The sequence below is a fragment of the Argiope bruennichi genome, chromosome X2 (assembly GCF_947563725.1).
Source record: "Argiope bruennichi chromosome X2, qqArgBrue1.1, whole genome shotgun sequence".
Lineage (NCBI taxonomy): Eukaryota > Metazoa > Arthropoda > Arachnida > Araneae > Araneidae > Argiope > Argiope bruennichi.
In genome coordinates, this window is record NC_079163.1 from 73,850,595 (window position 1) to 73,870,400 (window position 19,806).

The following is a 19,806-nucleotide window of genomic DNA, read 5'->3' on the forward strand; positions in this document are numbered from 1 at the left end:
ATTAACAATCTTGAAGACATCTACTCAGTTGAAATTAATATATTAGATATTTCACTAGTTTTTCACATAAATCTGAGCTCTTTTCATGTCACATTTAGAAAAAAAATTAGAAAATATTTATTCGCTTAAGAGATTCGTAATTGAAGATCTTATATCTTTTAATCTTTTTTATATTAACAGCGTCATAAATGTCAACTTACCATGGCCTTAATGCCTTCGGGATACATGAACCTATTGTATAAACTGTCAACTGTGTCATTAGGATCAACATCACATTCCCTTTGAAGCAATATAGGTCCAGTATCTAATCCATCATCAGCCCAAAATATTGAAAATCCAGCCTTTTTATCTCCTTTAATTAGAGTCCTTTGAACGAAGAATAGAAAGCCATTAAGCAAATTTTATTTAAAGCAATGTAGTTTTAAAACTATAAAAACATCTACTTTTTAGCTAATACTTTTATTGTTAGCTAACTGTTTTTACAAATTAAAAAAAATATTTTTAAATTGTTAAAAAATTGAATGCAATTTGTGAAAACTTTCAATTACAATAAACTTAAATACTTAATTAATAGTAAAGAACATTTTCCATATAATTTCAATTGTTATAAAAGGGAAAAAAACTTATTCGACTAGTGAAATTCATTTGTTTTAGAGAATTTATGTAATAAAAAATTCATTTTGGTTTTACCAAATTTCTATGTTTTGTTCTTAATCATTCCTTAAGATATTCTTAAGAGTTATATCTGGTCATAGTTCAAATGCCCACATAACGATACGATATAGAAGTTTGAAGAGTTCGGTACTATCTTAGGTGATATGCTCGAAGGTGAACCATTATTCAAAATCAGGACAGATACTTCCGCTCTAGAACAGTAACTTGGAAATTGAAAATTAAAACTGGAAATCAATTAATCAATCCTTAATAGGATTTTTTCTTGAATTTTAAAAATAAGATGACTAGATAAATGATCTAAAGCAACAAATCATTTCGTAATAGAAATCTTAAGTTTATCAAAAGATGTCATTTGAATGCTTTTGTATTTAGTTGCTTGGTTTTAAAATAAGCTAAGAAGTTATTGAGGTAAATTTGCTATATTTTTCTTTAATTTTCATTTGGGAAAATTGCCAATTAGTTTTCTGTTAGGCTGTTTGAAAATAAATTAGTAAAATGAAAAATAAAGCAGTTGCATATTTTTAAAATCACATCTAGAAATCCATTATTCAATGTCTAGCCTGTAGAAAATACGGAAAATGAATGTCACTGGACAAATCAGGTCTTTTTCTAAACATTCTGGTCTAAAATTTTCCTTAAAAATATATGTGAATAATTCCCACTTTAAATCCAACTAGTTGGAAATACTTGTTTCATAATAGCAAGAAGCAAAATTCTTAGAAGCATTATCATATTCTAGAAACATTTATCACACAGAATCTTACATAAAGGCAATTGAATAAGAAAAGCTTGTAAATAATCAATTATGTTCCAAATGATATAGCAATACAATTCTGGAAAGCCTACAAATCAAACAAATATGGTGACAGATCAAACAAATATTGCGATGTAGTGCTTTTAGTATTTAAGTAGAACTTGCATGTAAATAAAAACAAATATTACGATATACGCATGGTAGATCTTATAAGATACTTAGTGGATCCGCTCCGTTGTTGTATAAAATAAATTTTCTGAAATATTCATTTGTCATGTTTGTATCACCACTGATAGTATTAAAAAGAATTTTTCTTCGAAATCCATTTCAAGATTACGGTTAAAAATAATTACACATCTAATAAGATAGAAAATATTTGTTTTTCTTGCTATGATGTCCCGTTTGTTGTCAAATGGTGGTACTCGATTCCATATCATCATGAAAGTGTCTTAATCATTAGAGGAATGCTCATCAGGTCCACAAATATGGTAAAATTATTTTAATTTTCGAAAACTTTTAAAAGTTATCCAGCCAGCACTTCAAGCTTCCACACAGGAACTTGAGAAAGATTTAAAATAAAATTCTATTGCAATTTTTGTAGTAGTAAGATTCATGTGAGAGAAAGATAATTAATTTCGCTATTTCCCTTTAACCATGAATCGTAATATTATTATATACTATATGCGCCATTAAATTAGTCAGTTTAACCCGTAACTGGAGTAAAGAACTCCAAGTAAAGAAAACTGAATTTCCTCACGCGGCTATAGATATGAAATCAAAATGACTCCATTGTTATTTTTTTCTTTTTTGTCTTTTGTAAACACCATTGGAATTTATTTTGGAAACACAATACATTCTGGAAATCATGTAGTTACCAAAACTATTTAAAATGTTATGATATTAAATGTTACTACACTTATGTTAATAACTGTTAGAATTTAACAAACAAAAATGAAGAATACAATATTTTTAAAAAATTATTTTAAGAATATTGCTTTATTCTTTTTACATTATTTGAATTGAAACCAGTTTCAGAGACATGGAGTCAATGACTCCATGAATAACATCAAAAACTTTGAAAAAGAATAACTCGGTTATACGCACGTGTTCATACTTAGACCTTTGCCAACATATTGCTAAAAGAAGAACTTGAAGATACTGAAATTATTGTATTCAAGGACAAAATACCACGTGATAATCAGAAGAACGCTGAGTCATTTTGACTCCCGTCTCCAGTTACGGGTAAATTAAGTTAAATTTAGCCACATTATAGACGCAATACGAGAGCTATTTTGGGAAGGATTTTGCAATTTTAAACTTGATCTGATGCAATTTTAAATTTTAAACCGTGATCTGATGGCGAAGGCGACACATGTACCGGCGTACCACCACTCCCCAAAATTGCATGCCACATCATTGGTAGAACGTTTAACCTTCGACGGATCTGAAGTGTTCCAGGTTGCATGTATGCAGGGGATCTTAGGTGGCATCGAGATTTTATGCCTCTGTTTCGAAGTCAAAGCTCTGCCAGAAGGGGCTGCATGACCCCTACTTCGTATGTTAAAAGATGAATAAATGAAGGTATTATAAATAAAACAAAGACCTATTTTCTGATTTATATAATAAATTTGTAAATATATCATTGTTAACTCATTGGTAGATTTTTTTGTATAATAAAAGGATGAAAAAAAGTGACTTACATTTCCAATTCGATAGACTCCGATAATTAATAGAAAAAAATTTTTAAGTTCAAGAGCTGCTTATTAGTAGAACGACAAATACCCATCTTCACAGATTTATATATTGAATGTAGAATAAGATTTACCAGCTGATAGAGGAAACTCCTCGGTGTTTTGGTAAAAGAGAAGGATGGTAGCATATTGACTGATGCTTCGGGTGATTGATGACTTCCATTGGGATAAACTGTGTACAAAAGGGTAAAACATTGAGATCTGCCTCCACGGATTTGTACTGGTCTATAACTTCTGGTATTGGTTGCCCTTTGGTTCTCCATCTCGGTATTTTAAAAACTGAAACTCCGTCTTCTCGTGCTACTGTCGCTATAAGGGGAAAAAAGAATATTTAATTATAAATAAAAGAATAATAAAAGGTAAATTCATAAGGAGTATTTATCGTTATGTCAATAAAAATTGGGTATAATTTTTTAATCAAAAATTAAATTTTTCCCTAATGAAGTAGCAAATCATTATGTGATCTATCCTAGACTATCAAAGACTTTTTGTAAGCAAATAGCTCCAGAATTAAGACCCATTGTCGAAAAGATCGCTAAACTTTCTTTCTTCCTAATATACCTCTACAGAACCGACAATTGATTATATATTCGTCGTCATCTCATCCTCATACTCGAAGTGGCTCTGTAGAGAGGGTATTATACTGCAGAAGAATTTCATAAAAATTTTAAAAGATTTTAATTGTTATATTTTTTATATAAATTTACTTAATTGTCTATTTAGAGTTATAAAAATCGGACAGAATAAATTTAGACAATAAATAAAAAATTCTCTTAGTTCCACAGCAAACTCTAAATTAGCAGCTCAAGAAAATCATAATGTCCTAATATAAAATTATATTGGCTTTCATTTTTTTTCCTTAAAGCAAACTAAATATCGATATTTGTCCATGCACACAACTGCTCTACTGAAACAACTTTTTTTTTTATCACTTCCACTTCTATATAACGATACATCAATCTAGTCCGCTCCCGATTTTGTATTAAAAACAACTGTGCCTAGATCTTTTTCTGGTGAGAGCCTGAATAGTTTATTTTAGTATTAGCAAAAAAGTTTGTAAAGGAGATAATACACATTCAATCTAATAATACCAAACAAATAATCTACTCTGGGACTTTGATACTAAGCTAATTTTCTAACAATATTCTTCAATAACAGATCTTGATGGAATAAACTACAAATAATAAGATCAATGTTTTTTACATTTAAGTGAATAAGAAAAGACTATGAATGAAAAATAAAACGGGATTTCATTGTTTATTTAGATGAAAACTAGCAACACTTAATTGTTCCATTTTCTTAATTAGGGATTGTCGGTTCGAATATTGTAAACATGGGAATACTGTAACTAATGATACATTGTCCAGTAATGTCTTTCACCGAAATATAAAATTTGCCTTTTCGCATTAACTTCAAACATAAAAATCCAAAGGATTAAATGGACCAGCCACATTATTAGAATGAACAGGGAGCGTACAGCGCAGAAAATATTCCTGGCCAAGCCTACTGGAACAAGAACTAGGAGCCGAGCCAACCTCAGATAGGTTGATTGCCTGGAAAGAGACTTCGCCACTTTAAGAGTGATTAACTTAAAGACCATGGCCAAGAAAAGAGAGGTCTGGAAGAAAATTCTTGAGAAGGCCAGAGCCCACCCGGGGCTGTCGTGCCACTGAGGAAGGAAGGATTTTCGCTTCATTTCCGAAGGATATTCAAAGCTCTGAAAGGAATATTATTAAACTGCTGGTGAATTGAGAGTCTTGGACAAACCTGAATAAATAAGTGGCGATATTTATTCTGAAGAAAAGTTCAAAGTGTTGCTGTTCCTCATTGCATATATACGAATCGCTTCTGAAACTACGCCTTCTTAAACGATCCCAGATGAAATCGTTCACTTGCAAATCCAGTTAGCGAAAACATTAACACCAACTGCTTCTGTCAGTTTCTTCAATAAATAAAATCAGTGCAGAAGATTATTGTCGAAATTGTACGAATCAATGCATTCAACTAAATTTTTTATCCTTATAAGTAATAAATGCTTAATTCTCCTACTTGGCATTTGCACATTATGTGCAGTTGGAAACATGAAACGTTTTTCATTCATAGACTGGGATTGTGGGGGAGTCGAAATGAGAATGTTAATGGAAAAATTTAAAAGACTTGATTCTAAGCAAACTATTTCTTTTCAGTCCTGTGCATATAAATTCTGTCCTGTCTTGGAAATATGAATATGGTTTTCAAGCAGTTGAGTGACCCATTCTTAACACTTAAATCAAGCAAATAAAAAATGATTCCCAAATGCCCCTTTGTAGAAAATGTATTACATTTTATTTGAGATGGAGATGCTTGTTAACCCCAAAAGTTGTATGCAACAAGTAACGCTCGCCTCATCCACTTACCTTTCCAACGTTTGGCTTCCAACCATGGATTTATTTCCTAACGTATATATTACGCATTAAATTTCATAGTTTGGTCTTGATCTTACTTTCCAATATAGCTTGTTTGAGGCATAATAGTTATGTAATGAGCTTTGATAAACTTTCTCAACTTTATGAATTATTTTTAAATAGATATCACAAGGAAAACTAATTACTTTAATATTTAAATAAAAAATAAACTTTTATCAAATTAAATATGCATTAATTTGTGTCAAGACAGATACTTTTAAGTTTTCTTTTTTTATTGCCATTTAAAGGGTGAAAATATATTACCACACAAAATGACTCGTTACCAGCAGTGTCCATGTTTTAGTTGGTAAAGCATCAACCATGTAATATATTCGTCTGCGGGCCTTAATAATCCAGTGTAAGAACTGGCATTTAATTCACCACTTTTATTACTTGCTTATGTACAAGATATTTCTTTAAAATTCTGAACAATTATTCTATCATATCCCGTAATTGTATAAATGCTCAGTCCCCCAAGTTGTAGGCAAGTTCTCTGCTCTTTTATGTAATAACTTATTTCGAGCTAATAAATCGATTTTATAGCTAAATTGCATTCTTCAATTCCTTGTATCTTCATAACAATATCCCCATCTTGATCTAGACGTGACGAAATTCATAAATATAATCTTAAAGAAAGCATGCTGCATTTTGTATAAATCATAGAAGAATTCGTATAATCTATTCATTGTAAATAAAATTTTTACCAAGAGGGTCTTCTCTTTTGCCTTTGTCTGGTACTGTAAAAACGCCGACAATTTTGTGTCCATCTTTCTTCAACAGTTTGTAGACACTGCTGGCGAATATACTCTGTCCAATAATTGCGATCTTCATGTCATATAGTCTGGCCTGTTTAAAAATAAAAGAAAAATAATCATGTAAATTTCAACTGTAAATTTAGAAAAAAGATGATGAAAAGCTGATTAACAAAGATGCTTATAAAAAAAAGAAAGAAAGAATATAGCAATTTTATTGACGCTTTATACCCTGATCGTTGTCATGAGTAATTTCTCAATGGAATTTGACAAACGTGATTTTTACATTGACTTGCATGATTCTTGCTTGCCTCGTGCAATGACACCGTATTATTTTCCTCTTATATAAATGCGCAGGCAGTTCCAAAATTAAAATAGCGCTTCACATTTGACGTGTATCACATGAATATTAAATGACTCCATTAAAATGTTGCTCCTTGAGCACTTGGATAACTTTAAATACTAGAAACTATGAATTTTATATTAACGACCTTATCTTGGATTAAATAAATCTTAGATACGATGTACAGGTCTAACTAATATCATTTTCTTAGGTCTGATTTGGCATTTAGGGATATTGATATTTTTATTAGTTATTAACTAATAATGCAGTCATTTCATTCAAATCCACACATTTATCCCCAAATTCTTCTGAAGAAATACAGCAGTGAAGTGAAATCATATGCTGCAGATAGCGTCTAATTTCACGTTGTCTTGTGCTTTGCTATGACGTCACGTTTTTCCTTTTTAACCTATAAGATGTTCCACAATTGCATTGGCCTCACTCATTTGATAATCATGAATTGTCAGCATAATTTAATAAATTCGTCTTTATTTGGAATGTTTATTTTTTGGAGTTTATTGCGGAATGATTCGGTATCGTTTTTAATGAAAATTTATAAATTATTTCCAAGTGAAATTTTAATTTAAAATTTAATGAATCCATAACACTTTTATTAATACATAAATGCCCTTAAACTAAAAGCGTGGTTGTTCAAAATTTAAATAACAATACTTTGATACCCATGGCTAATGTATATTTAACACTGCTGAAGTTATTAATTAGAAAATATCACTTAAACGAAAAAGATAGTTAAAAATGATATGGAGGATTAAAGCAGTAAAATTCTGCCATTTCTAAAATAGTCAAAAAATTTCATTTTTTTACGTAGATAAGCAAAAAGTTCGAAAGATATTCTTAATTCAAAAACACATTTTATAACATTTTTTAACACTACTAATTTTAGCTGTCATGTCAATAGTTTTAATATCATTATGTTCCAGTTAATTTAAAACTATATTTCGATGCACAGAAATGGGCATATTGCTATGCAAATAAGATATCTCACAAATATTGAAATAATCAAGAAGTTTCTTTCATTATAAATAATTGCGCTAATTTTGTAATTAACTACTTGGATGTCAAAATGCATAAATCTACAAGTAAAGAATTATTATTTGTCATAAATAGATTAAGATATTCTGTATAAAAAGTTATTGTGATCTTTAGCAAATCAGTGTTGTGGTAGATCACTAATTATTGAGGAGCTATAATTTTATTTTAAAACTTGACTAATTGCACTTTTAAATTTTGTATAAATTAAAAGAATATTACAAATTTTAAACCATAGAGTAAAAAATATAGGCTTTGCCCCCTCCTCGCTTTCGCTCGCCAACCACGAAATTTGTCCAGTAGTTTACGCTATATTCGTCAGTGTCAATTAGCAAGTTTTTAAATCCCACTGGCCATTCATTCAATGCTGGAATCTTGATCTTCCCATGATGAGAACATACATTTTCCTATCAACCTACTTCCGATTGTAAACTCAAAGCCCCAAAATGAGAATATTATTTGTGCATATCTCCCATATCTAAATATCGAATCAATTTTTCACATTTTGCCGCCAACTTAGCAGCTTCACGATCAGATTTTCTTTTCAAATTGCCAGATTCTCGTTTGGTCTTTTTTCGCATTTTTTTTTCTTCATCTGATGTCATTGGACGATCCATTACTATTTAAAAAAGCAATACAGGACTACCACACGTATTATTGAGGTAATTAGACGATTCCTAGCCTGGAGACAAAAGATAGGTGAAAGCATAGGTGATCGAAAAAGGTAAACAAACCTGAAAGCTACTCATTAATGTTCCCACAAATGGTATGTCTAAAAACAGAATTAGCAAATAATATCGTTTTAAACTCATTTGCTGTTAATTTGATGTTGATTAAAGCTTTACTTTTCATTTTTTTATTACCATTTCACTGTCAGTTGCAATATAAATACTTACTATGATGTGAAAAGGATTTTCATTAAATATTTCAAATAATACTGGCAAAAAAAACCTCAAATGTTATGGATCAGGTGACCCGCTATCTACTAATACAAAGCGAATAAAACGCTATATATATATATATATATACTAGCCGCCTTTGGCGACCAGCCGGTTCGCCAATCTTAATGTTCGTTAAAATTTTAATAATTAAATATTTTATGCAATTACTACTTTAATAGCTTCTTCATCAAAATATTTTAAAACTTCAAATTTTGATAGTCATATAATTCTGTCATAATATTATAAACGCCTTCAGTCATAACGTAATATGTATCTCTCTAATTTTCTGTTAGTTCCCGTAGAATTTATACTATAAATTAAAGTGGAAAGGATTAATCTGCAATTAATATAATAATATTTTTTACTGAAACAAAGTATTTTTTTGTAATATGATTACTGAAAGCAGTCACTGAGCGTTTAAACTTTATGGGCAGTAAAGAATATCTTTCCTAATTTATGTAATATTTCAAGAATTTCTCAACAAAATATTCTCAGATTCATTATGACCAGAACGATTAATTAACAATGTTTAATTTTAAATGCATCAAACACTAAGAAAATAAAACGAATCGTTTAAAATAATCGGTTGAAAACAAGTTAAAAAAAACTAAAAAAAAACGATTTACTTAAAACTATAAGCGTATACAAAAAATATATAACTAACATAAATGCAATTTAATTACAAAAACATGCAACGAACCTAAAAATAATTTAAATCATCCGTTGATAATGGTTGTCATGTCAACAATCAGAACACAATGCGCATGCGTGAATTTTCAACGCCAGTTACGGTAGTGCAAATGCGTGAGTTTTTCTACGCCAGTTGGGGTAACGCTATGCAGATTAGAAATTTGTAATTTCCTTTATTCTGTTTTATTTTAATTCAAAAGTACTTCAGAATGAATCTAAAAGATCGATTAATTAACAATGTTTTATTTTAAATACATCAAACATGAAGAAAATAAATAGAACCGTTTCAAATAATCAGCCGAAAAATCTTAAGCCTAGCCTCATGACTGTTGGGGAAAAAAACTGAAGCCGTACTCATTTGGCGGTGGGGAAAATGAAAAGATTTTTTTGACGGGAAAGTTAGTTTTTAATTAATAATTAAAATTCTAATTAAAAATTCAAAAAAAGGACTATCCTATCTTTTAAGTTAGATCAAACTGCACACGGTGTGCAAATTTGATTAAAATCGGTTAAGTAGTTTAGGAGTCCATCGCGGACAAACAACGTGACACGTAATTTATATATATATATATATATATATATATATATATATATATATATATATATATATATATATATATATATATATATATATATATATATATATATATATATATATATATATAAATTTTTTTTATTTGAAACTGAAATTTCCTTCAAACATTAAACTGAAGATATATGCTAATAAACAATTCCGAAAAATAATTTTTGGACATTTTCATCAAATTCGAACATAAAAATATAATTTATAAATGTGAATGTTAATATCATCGAGGGGTCATCATTAAATTTCGTGACCTTAGCATCGACCCATTCAACTTCGGTTCTATTCCATCCAGAAGCAGATATGCATTAATTGATATCTGCCTTTCAATCACTCAAAAATATAAGATAGTAGCAAAAGAAGTTTTGGAACAAAATTGGCTACCCAGCAATTCTCGCAAGTAAGCAGATTTGTAACACTAAAACTCACTTTCCAACACTAAAACTAGTTGCAAAAACTCCTTAAATATAATTAACTAGATATACGCGAATGCTCATAAATTCGTGACTCTATAACATTAATCCAATATTGCTTTCAAATTCAATTCTAATCCAACCAGAAGAAGACATACATTAATTGATATTTACCTTTCAGTAATTCAAAGAGATAAGACAGCAGCAAAAGAAGTCTTGAAAAGAAATCGATTCCCCCTCAAGTGCAATGAATTAACCGGAGCAATCCTTTTAAAAGGGATGGATCCATCAATTGTTCACGTGAAAGTTCACTTTCGCTATCTAGCAGATAATATTTATCAACAAAAAGTAAATATAGTGCATTCAGGAAGTCGAAAGAAAAAGAAGAGTTCCACGATTCTAGTGACGGATAAAGATGTATTAATATAATCAGAATATTTTACAGAATATCAGCACTTGATTATCACCAAATACTACTGTTTAATTTAAAGTGTGTTTTTTTTCACTATCTGTAAAGGATAAACATAAAATATCATTAAAAAGGAAGAATAAATGTTTGATTGAGTACTCGCTGTAATCTGCAATTCGAATTCAAATATTTAATCTAATATGTAATACATGAATATTCTCAAGGAAGTAAAATCTCGAGAATTAATTACAATAGAATTTCTATTCATTTTTATATTTTTTTAATTTGAATACATTATAAAGCATTTTGACTTATGAAAAGTTTACTCTGACCCATACTAGCTAAATGATATTTATAACTGCTTTTAATTCAGCTCCGTTCAGAGATTACAAATTTTGCTTTATTCTACGTGAGTCAAACTAGATTCCCCCCCCCCTCCGACGAAAATTTTAATTACAAATTTCAAATTCATCCACTAAACTTTTATCTTCAGAAATTTGAGAAATGCAATTCAACTATGAAAAATTCAGTTACGCATTTATGTGATTTTAGCAATAAATTCCTTAGGAATTCAATTTCAAAATCCAATTATACAAGTTACAAAATTATATTAACATGCCTGCGATTATTTTTTTTATAAGCGTATTATAGCCATTCAATGTTTCGCCTTTTTTTCAATGCATGTTCTATTCTTTCCGTAGTTTTTATTAAACACATTAGTAACGAATTCGATAGTAAAATATTTAAATCTTTTTCAGGACATCATTCGTGGAGTTTCGATACTCCTTTTGATCAATGTCGCTTACTGTAGAATAGAAATGAGGTCTCTCTCTGTATTTGTTGTCAGGAATAATCAACCTTAGGAAAGCACTTCAAAAAAGAAAAAGTCTAGGAATTGATGGCATTAACAACTGTTTAGTAAAAAAAAAAAAAAAAAAAAAAAAAAAAACCTTCTAAAACAAATTTTTGGCTTATTGATGCTGCAAAATCAATCATGAGGCAAAAACACTTCGAGAATGAAAAACTGAAATTGTCATCACCATCCATAAACCAGGAAAAAATATAATCAATCTACTTACAGACCTATCAACGCCTTCTCAGTTCCTAGCAATATCACTAAAAAAGTTGTCTTTGATACATTTAAAGAGCGTAACAAACAAATATCACCGCATCAATTTGCTGTTGGGAAAAATACATTAATCCTTGAGCTATTCATATGATTACCCGAAAGCATCAGTCAAGGATACAATTGACACCGGAACATTCTTCCAAGACATTCTCAAAACTGTTGACCGAATTTTGATTCATGGATTTTTCTAAAAGATTCTAAAATTGGAAAATCCTTGATGGATTAAATAAATTTATCTCACTTTTCCGACAGGAAATTCGTGATTAGAATAAAAAATTCTTATTTACTCTTAAAAATATTAATGTAGAATAGTTAGAAATAACAATAGTTCCAATTGGAGTCTGACTTGCTTCAATACTTGAATTAAAGACCTTCCAAAACATGAAGAACCAAACTTATGATACAACTTTATCATGCATTAAAATTCTACCAAGCATTCTTTCGAAATTACAAATAACGAAACTTATAACAAAAAAGTTAAAAAATGGCTAATTCAATGGAAAATCAAAATTAACGTAAGCAAATGGCAAGCAGGTTTCTCTCTCTCTCTCCCTCTCTCTCTTGGAAAAGAAATGTTCCATCTCCAAACTATACAGAAAAGTCATCCCTAAAGAAAAAAGTATTACTACCGTGATATAATCTTGGGCAAGCATCTCACATTTAAAAACCACTTTCAAAAAATGAATGGGAATTTCAAAACCACCAAAGGCAAACTTTTCTTTGTCATTGGTTCAGAGCCCGAAATACACTCAAGAAACAACAAATGATTAGTTTCCACAACAATGCCACAATCCCTTAGCTATGTATCACCCATCTGGGTCATTGTGGATCACATCGATATTGAAGGATTTTGACAATATGAGGTTGAAGCTCCCTCCTTTGTAAGCTCTTTTGATGACACGAAAATATGCATTATTTAATTTGAAAGCAATTCCTATATTGTTATTTTCCCTATCTATAGCGCTTCATTTCCCTCATTTGTGAATAGAATATTCTTTACATTGACAATGTATATATGCTATGCCATTTTTTAAATAGTTCTACACCACTCAACATGCTTGTTTTCATTTATTTATTTACATGTTGTTTTTTAATTCGAGCAAAATTTTTACAATTCTTCTTAAGTGTGCCTACACAGGATATTTAGCAAAAATTTCAGAATGCATTATTTCCCAAGAAAAGATTTGTCAGAAAATGTGTATAAGTATTTTTACCCTTATCTGCAAAAAATCCTATTCTAAAAGTGTTCTAGGATTTCAAATGCTTTTGTGTTATCTCTTGAAAAAAGAAAGTTGCTCTTATGAAGATACTAAAGAAATGGATTCATCTCGGGGTTTATTAGTGACAGGAATATATAATTCACGAAATGATATGTAAACCCTCGTGCACAGACATATTAGAATTTCCTGATCAATGACCTTGAAAGTTAATAAGAATAACAAATGTAACTCTGATAGATTCGAAGAAAATGGTCGAGAATATGTCTCTTGTAATAAGTTAATCATAAACATTTAGAGAATTGATGAAATCAGCAAAATTTCGATACTAGTACTGATAAACTGGCTGTACGACAGTCTTCTTGGTTTTACTCGGGTCTAAAACATTGGTGAGCTCGTTTCCCTTTAAAAGCACTCCAGAGAAATAGTCATACTTACATTCCATCTGAGGCTGATTCAGTTTTCATTGACAATGATCCCCCATACTACATTTGATTAAATCATTGCCATCTTTACTATTCAGTCAAGAATTCTCTCAACTATGTATTATCTCACTAGGAATCACAGCAACATCAGCATGCTAAAATGAATAATGTTGCCAATGAATAGATACATAATAAAGATAAGTTTGTAACATTATACCTTACTTTTCCTCAATAGGGAAATAAGGCATTCGTTTAATGGCATTTGGATGGGGGGAGGGGAGGGATTCTGAGCCCATCTACAGGCATCATAATTTCAAACGTTCATATTAGGTTAGAGCAAGAAACATTTTTGCGTTCTTATTGATGAAAGCATGACCGTAAAGCGGCAAGCTATTAGTAATATATTATAAATGAAATTACAAAGTTTGGTCCTTTTGCTGATGGCATATAATTATTATTAGCAATCACTTGAGGACTGGATAAATAGCAATGAGCAACTGATTAATAAGAAAGTGGCTTACGTAACAGCTAACTAGATTTTCAAATCTATCAGTGATCGAATATGTTGGAAGTGATATTGTCTTTATGTACTTTAAAGTTGTTTATTTTTCAAAAGAATAAAGGCGCGCACACAGTGTAATGGAGTATCGAATTCACGAACTTCCGATCCCAACGCCAAAGTCGAACTTTCCACCATATCAAATTTAAGGTAGCTTCAGTGTCATTGCAGCAAACGTAATTATTCATGGAAGCATCCTCTAGCAATCTCAAAGTCTTCCCAAATTAGTATTCATGTTTTAATCTTAAAATTAGATTGTCTAAATTCTAATCGTGAATAATCTAATCTACAAGGGGTGATCAAATGAAAAGGTACGGAACAACGCTGTGGGCATAAATGAAGATTTTATTCAAAGTATACTGCATAGGCCAAAGCACAACGAACCCATTGATTAACGAGCCGAAGGATTCCTTGTTTCCAGAATTCCTGTGGCCGTGACGGGACCAGTCCTTCACAGCGTCCTTGAATTCGCCGTCCGAGTTGAAGCGCTTTCCTTTCAGATGTTTTTTCAGGGGACCGAACACATGAAAATCGCAGGGCGACATATCCGGGCTGTAGGAAGGATGATCGAGCTGCTCCCACTTGAACTTCTCCAGTTCCACGTGTGTGACCCTGGAGACGTGTGGACGCGCGTTTTCATGGAGCAGAATCACACCCTCCGTGAGTAGTAAAATGTAACAAAGTGAACTTTCGACTACAATATTAATCAGTTTTCTTTACTTTTTTTAAAAATGTCATAATATTAAAAAAACACGGTAAAATTGGAAACAAACTGAAAAAATTAAGTAATTAATTTTTAATTAAGTAAAAAGTTAAATTAAGTAGTATAACTTTTCAAATTTAAGTAAAAAGTTAAAATTAAGTAAAAAGATGAAGATTTAAAATTAAGTAAAAAGTTATTTTTGCCGTGATTTCTGTCAGTTATAGAGAAAAATCACATCAAAATTTTAATAAAAAGAACATAAAAGTGATTTGTGAATATGACTTTAAACTTAAAGTAAAATTTTCTTTCACGATAAGAACACTCCGTCCCAGATTTACCAAGTTAAAAAGTGCTTATAGTAAATTTTTTGTTACTCATATCTTCTATTACCGCCAATAACACAAAATAAAACTTTTTTTTATTTCTTTCCATTTCTTATCTTTTTAAAAATATTTATTTTATTTATTTTCTTGCAGAAAAAAAATATTGATTTGAATTCAAAAAAAAAATGTTTTTGTTAAAGTTATCCTTAATAAAAGCATATTATTACTCTTGTTTTCAGTAAGCAGTAAATTTTGATATTCAACACATTTCCCCCCGGAGAGGGGGCACCTCGAAAAGATTATGAGATACTTCCGGCATGGTGGTTAGATCTCGCTACCCTGGAGGGTACATAAAGAGGTGGGAGTCTGGCTCCTCCCATCGATGACGGGACGTACTTCCTTCGGGAAAGGTTGTACTGTGGCCAATGATGGTAATTAGGAATCAACCACAGTTCCCACCAATGTTGCTGTTGCGGCGGTCCGATCATTCAGTATTTATTATCCGTGTGCCTTTGGGCGGGTTGGAGAGTCAGTGATATGACTATCCAATACATTTATAAGGTACAATAAAAAAGAATAAATATTATAAATAATTACCTACTTTTCGAAAATCCATTTTAAAATAAGATGTCTTCTAAAAAATTTATTAATTTATTTTATCTCCATTCATGCAACATAAATGCATGAGCTCAATCTTATTTTTATTCCATTGATAAAGCAACAGATGTATATAAACAAAACTGGAAAAACTTTTGAATAGTTATAGAGATTTTATTATACACTTTGATAACCAGATAAGAATAACACTTTGAATGATCATAAATCTGTTTCAAACTTTTATTTCGAAATATTATGAAATAACAAGAACACTTTCTAGTACACATTTTATTCAAATTATGAGATTGGTGTAAGTAAAGAAATAAATTTTATCAAAAACATTCCAATTTATACTTGAATTTTTAACAAGCTGAAAACAATTGAATGCACAGTTAATTGAACTAAAAATTTCTGTAATGAAATTATCTACAGTATTGAAGTTCTTTAATGCGAGCATATTACAGAGACATTTAAATTTATTCATTTATCAGGGGGATTCCCCGCTGCACACGACAAAAAAAATTTCTCTTTCAAATATTTTTAAGTTCATATCTTTACGAATCTGATATTTCAGCGATTATTTTCACATTATAAGAACGTGGATTGCTCAGTCTATGGGAGAAAATCAACTGCAAATATGAAAATAGAAAAAATAATTCTGTATTTAAATTCTTGGGTTATTTTGTAAAAATTTCGAGTTACGACAAAACTTTATCTGATGTAGTATTTCGAATTATAAAATTAAAGTCCATCTTAACTGTTTCAGCTTGTAAACAGTTCTAAGGAACACCAAAAGATGAGAGCTGCGAAACCATTAGCGGCTGGATAACTTATAATAAATGAATAAAAACATTGACGTCATTTGCTTTCAGCTGCAAAAATAAGACGGAAGTAGAAGTAAAGCATTTTATTTGCGTGTATCGATAGCATAATATCAACTGTACGCTTTCAAATTGAGTAATTCAACTCAGCTGATATACCATGATCTGCATACTTGTACGTCACCTGATGTTTTCATATGGTTGTCAGAAAAACCATAATTTCATAGTTCAAAGTTTTCTTCAGTATTTTGTTCAAATTATTTGGGTAATGTTGTTTCATTCAAAAACTAAATACTAGATACTAAATTTATATTGTTGTATTAAACCGTACATTCTAAGGGGCAAATAAATACTTAAAACAATTTAAACAAAAACTGGGTTTCGATTACAGTTACTTATTTACTGTGGTTACTTTCCTGAAAGATACTTAAAGAATATACATGAATATAGACTTGTTATATTTTTAAATGCTCTTTTTTAACTTGGGTTTTTTTCATGTTCGCAAAGAGATAATTTTCAGATCGATTTTTCACTCACTTTATGATTTGCTAAGGGGCTGGTATTTTACTCATTTGCGGGCCGCGGTGGCCTGGTGGTAAGGTCCCGGCTTCAGAACAGGGGGGTTTCAGGTTTGCGACCCGATTCCACTGTTGCACGTTAAATCCGTCCGGACCAAATGTCCTTCCGCTGGTGTGGTGTGAAGTGGGGGGTGCCAGCTCAGGTGTCGTCCTTGTCACCTGACCCCGGTTCAAAATTACGGGGTCCGTTCTAAAATAGCCCTAGTGTAGCTTTAAAACGGAACGTTAATATAACTAACATAAATTAAACTTTGCTCATTTGTGCGCTTTCAGCAACATTACTGCACCCTTTTCATGTTTTAAGAAATTAATTATCAATTTTTCATGACTTAGATTTAATTTTGATTTTAAAAACAGAGGGATAACCTGGCAGTAAGTATGTGATAAGAGACAAATCTAAAGATTCGAAAGTAGAAATTAATTGAAATAAAATAAAGAAATTACGTTATTTAGTAGACTAATAAAAATGTGTTTCTAAAAGCATTTAATTAAATTTACTTATGTATATAGTCTGTATAATTGTATGTATTTCATAATTAATAAATGTATTACTTTAACACTAAGTCCTCATTTTCGAAAGGTAACTCTTCGCTTTTTTTCTTCTTTTTTTTTACTAAATATATTTTATTTTAAGAGTATGCATTTCTTTTTCCCTTTTCTTCCATCATTTTAGAATGCCCAATTTGTGCCTATAATAGACTAAAGGTCTTTAGACGTAATATGAAGAAATATGGACATTTAAAGATCATTTTTTTCATTTTTAATTGCGACAAGCTTATGATTTCTGTGAAATTTATTTTATAAATTTAGCATTACCTTCTTTAACACGAATCAAACACTCATAATTCTAACATCACTAGTCCTTATGAAGATTAAAATGCAAAGATTGCAACCACAAAATTAGTTAAATCTGCTGTAAATGTTATTAGTAATTAAAAACTGTTTTTATAAAACCACCTTAAATAAGTATTTCAACATGTTTCCTTCTCAATTTTGCCATCAAAATCTAGAAATTTTCATCTAAATACCATTGCATGCTTTGATATGGGATTTCATTCCATCCTAGATTTTTAAAATTTTATAATTAGCATTAAATTTTGAATCTAATATATACAAATAAATTTTTGTTTGTTCGTATTTTATGCGCTACCGTACCGTTCATCCGATTGCGATAAAAATTTGCCAACTTATTTCGTGCACTTGCGCGAAGGTTATAGGCACAGTACAATTGTTATATCTAATATATAAAAATGAATTTTTGTTTGTTCGTATTTTATGCGCTACCGTACCGTTCATCCGATTGCGATAAAAATTTGCCAACTTATTGCTTTCACTTGCCTGAAGGTTATAAACATAGTACAATTACCGTATCTAAAGTAAAAAAATATAATAAATATTAATTCCATTTTTCTTTTATATATAATTCAATTTCAATGAATGTATCCATAGTCGGCAAGAAAATAAATATCTTATTTCTATCATTCCTAATTAAACAAGATATCTATTTCTAATTTCAAATGATATTTCTAAAATTATTTCTTATGCGGTAGCAACACGCCAGGAACCAGCTAGTATTTTATAAATGTAACATGAAAATATTATAATTTTTAAGGATATATATTTTTGTATATTTATTAAGAATTTCTGAAACTTATTTTGTAAAGCACGAAATTTCTTCGAAATAAAAAAGAATAATAATAATAAATAAAACATGTTTAGATTTAATGTCATTAATCCTGTTCAAGCAAAGTCCCTGAACAATTAAGGTAAGGCAGTGTAAATGCATAATGATTTCGTTAAAAGACCGTGACACCCAATTTTTCATAAGTAGGAACAATTGAATACTGCAAGATAGTCTATATATATCAATTAAAAATATATTTCTGAAATCAGGGAAAGCAATATGCAAACTAAAGAAAGTAAAACAAATTAAAAAAGCCATTTTTTTATCAATTCCAAACATTTACCTTCATGCTAAGTTCATACGACATTTGAAATACGTATAGCTTTAAAAATTTGAAGATTTCAATTAAATTAAAACAAAAACCAGCCAACGACGTAGAAGACATAAGCATTATGAATTATATCTTCTCCAATTACAATTAAAATTGTTCCAAAAGGCATAGACGAAATATCATTACAAAATAACTGTCAGAAAATCTCATGTTATTTTTCAGAAATCGAAAGAAAAATTTTTGAAAAGTCATTCCTCAAAATATATCATTTATCAAACAAACATGAGAAAACCGGTTAAGTTATCTAACAATGTTTCTTTTTAGAGATATGTTTGTAATCTTTGTAGGTCAAAAGATAAATAGTGTATGCTAAAGAGCAACGTCTTTCACCTTGAAAATATTCTGATAACTTCCTTAGTCCAATACTTATAAATATGTATGAGTGTAGCGAAGAAATCAAAGTTTAACTGATATAAATCTTCCGGTGATAAAAAATTTTGATTAAGCTTAAAAACAAACACTTAATCGCCAAATGGTATTTGAAAATTCTGTAGGCAAATGAAAGTACTTATGTTGAAAAAAGTTACTTATGTATGATACATTCCCTTGAAGATAAATACATGAGTTTTAGTACACTTCCATATCATGGAGAGTTTTAGGCTTTAATTCCTCACGCAGTAAATGGAACCAACTA

At 30.2% G+C, this 19,806-nt stretch overlaps 1 protein-coding gene across 2 annotated transcripts in view; it reads right to left on the reverse strand.

Annotated features, from left to right (window-relative positions):
- The window catches only part of LOC129960259 (mitochondrial 10-formyltetrahydrofolate dehydrogenase-like), a 56,498-nt gene that overhangs the window by 26,067 nt on the left and 10,625 nt on the right, over positions 1 to 19,806 (reverse strand). Inside the window, exons 1-4 of one of the 2 annotated variants that reach the window (XM_056073539.1) lie at positions 10,571 to 10,692; positions 6,329 to 6,470; positions 3,255 to 3,489; positions 201 to 366 (exon numbers count right to left, since the gene is read on the reverse strand). In XM_056073539.1, coding sequence (XP_055929514.1) covers positions 201 to 366; positions 3,255 to 3,489; positions 6,329 to 6,455 — 528 coding nt within the window. In that variant the 5' untranslated portion in view covers positions 6,456 to 6,470; positions 10,571 to 10,692. Of the gene's footprint in view, positions 1 to 200; positions 367 to 3,254; positions 3,490 to 6,328; positions 6,471 to 10,570; positions 10,693 to 19,806 lie in introns of those variants that run through there. The other variant, XM_056073538.1, reaches the window with a different exon arrangement.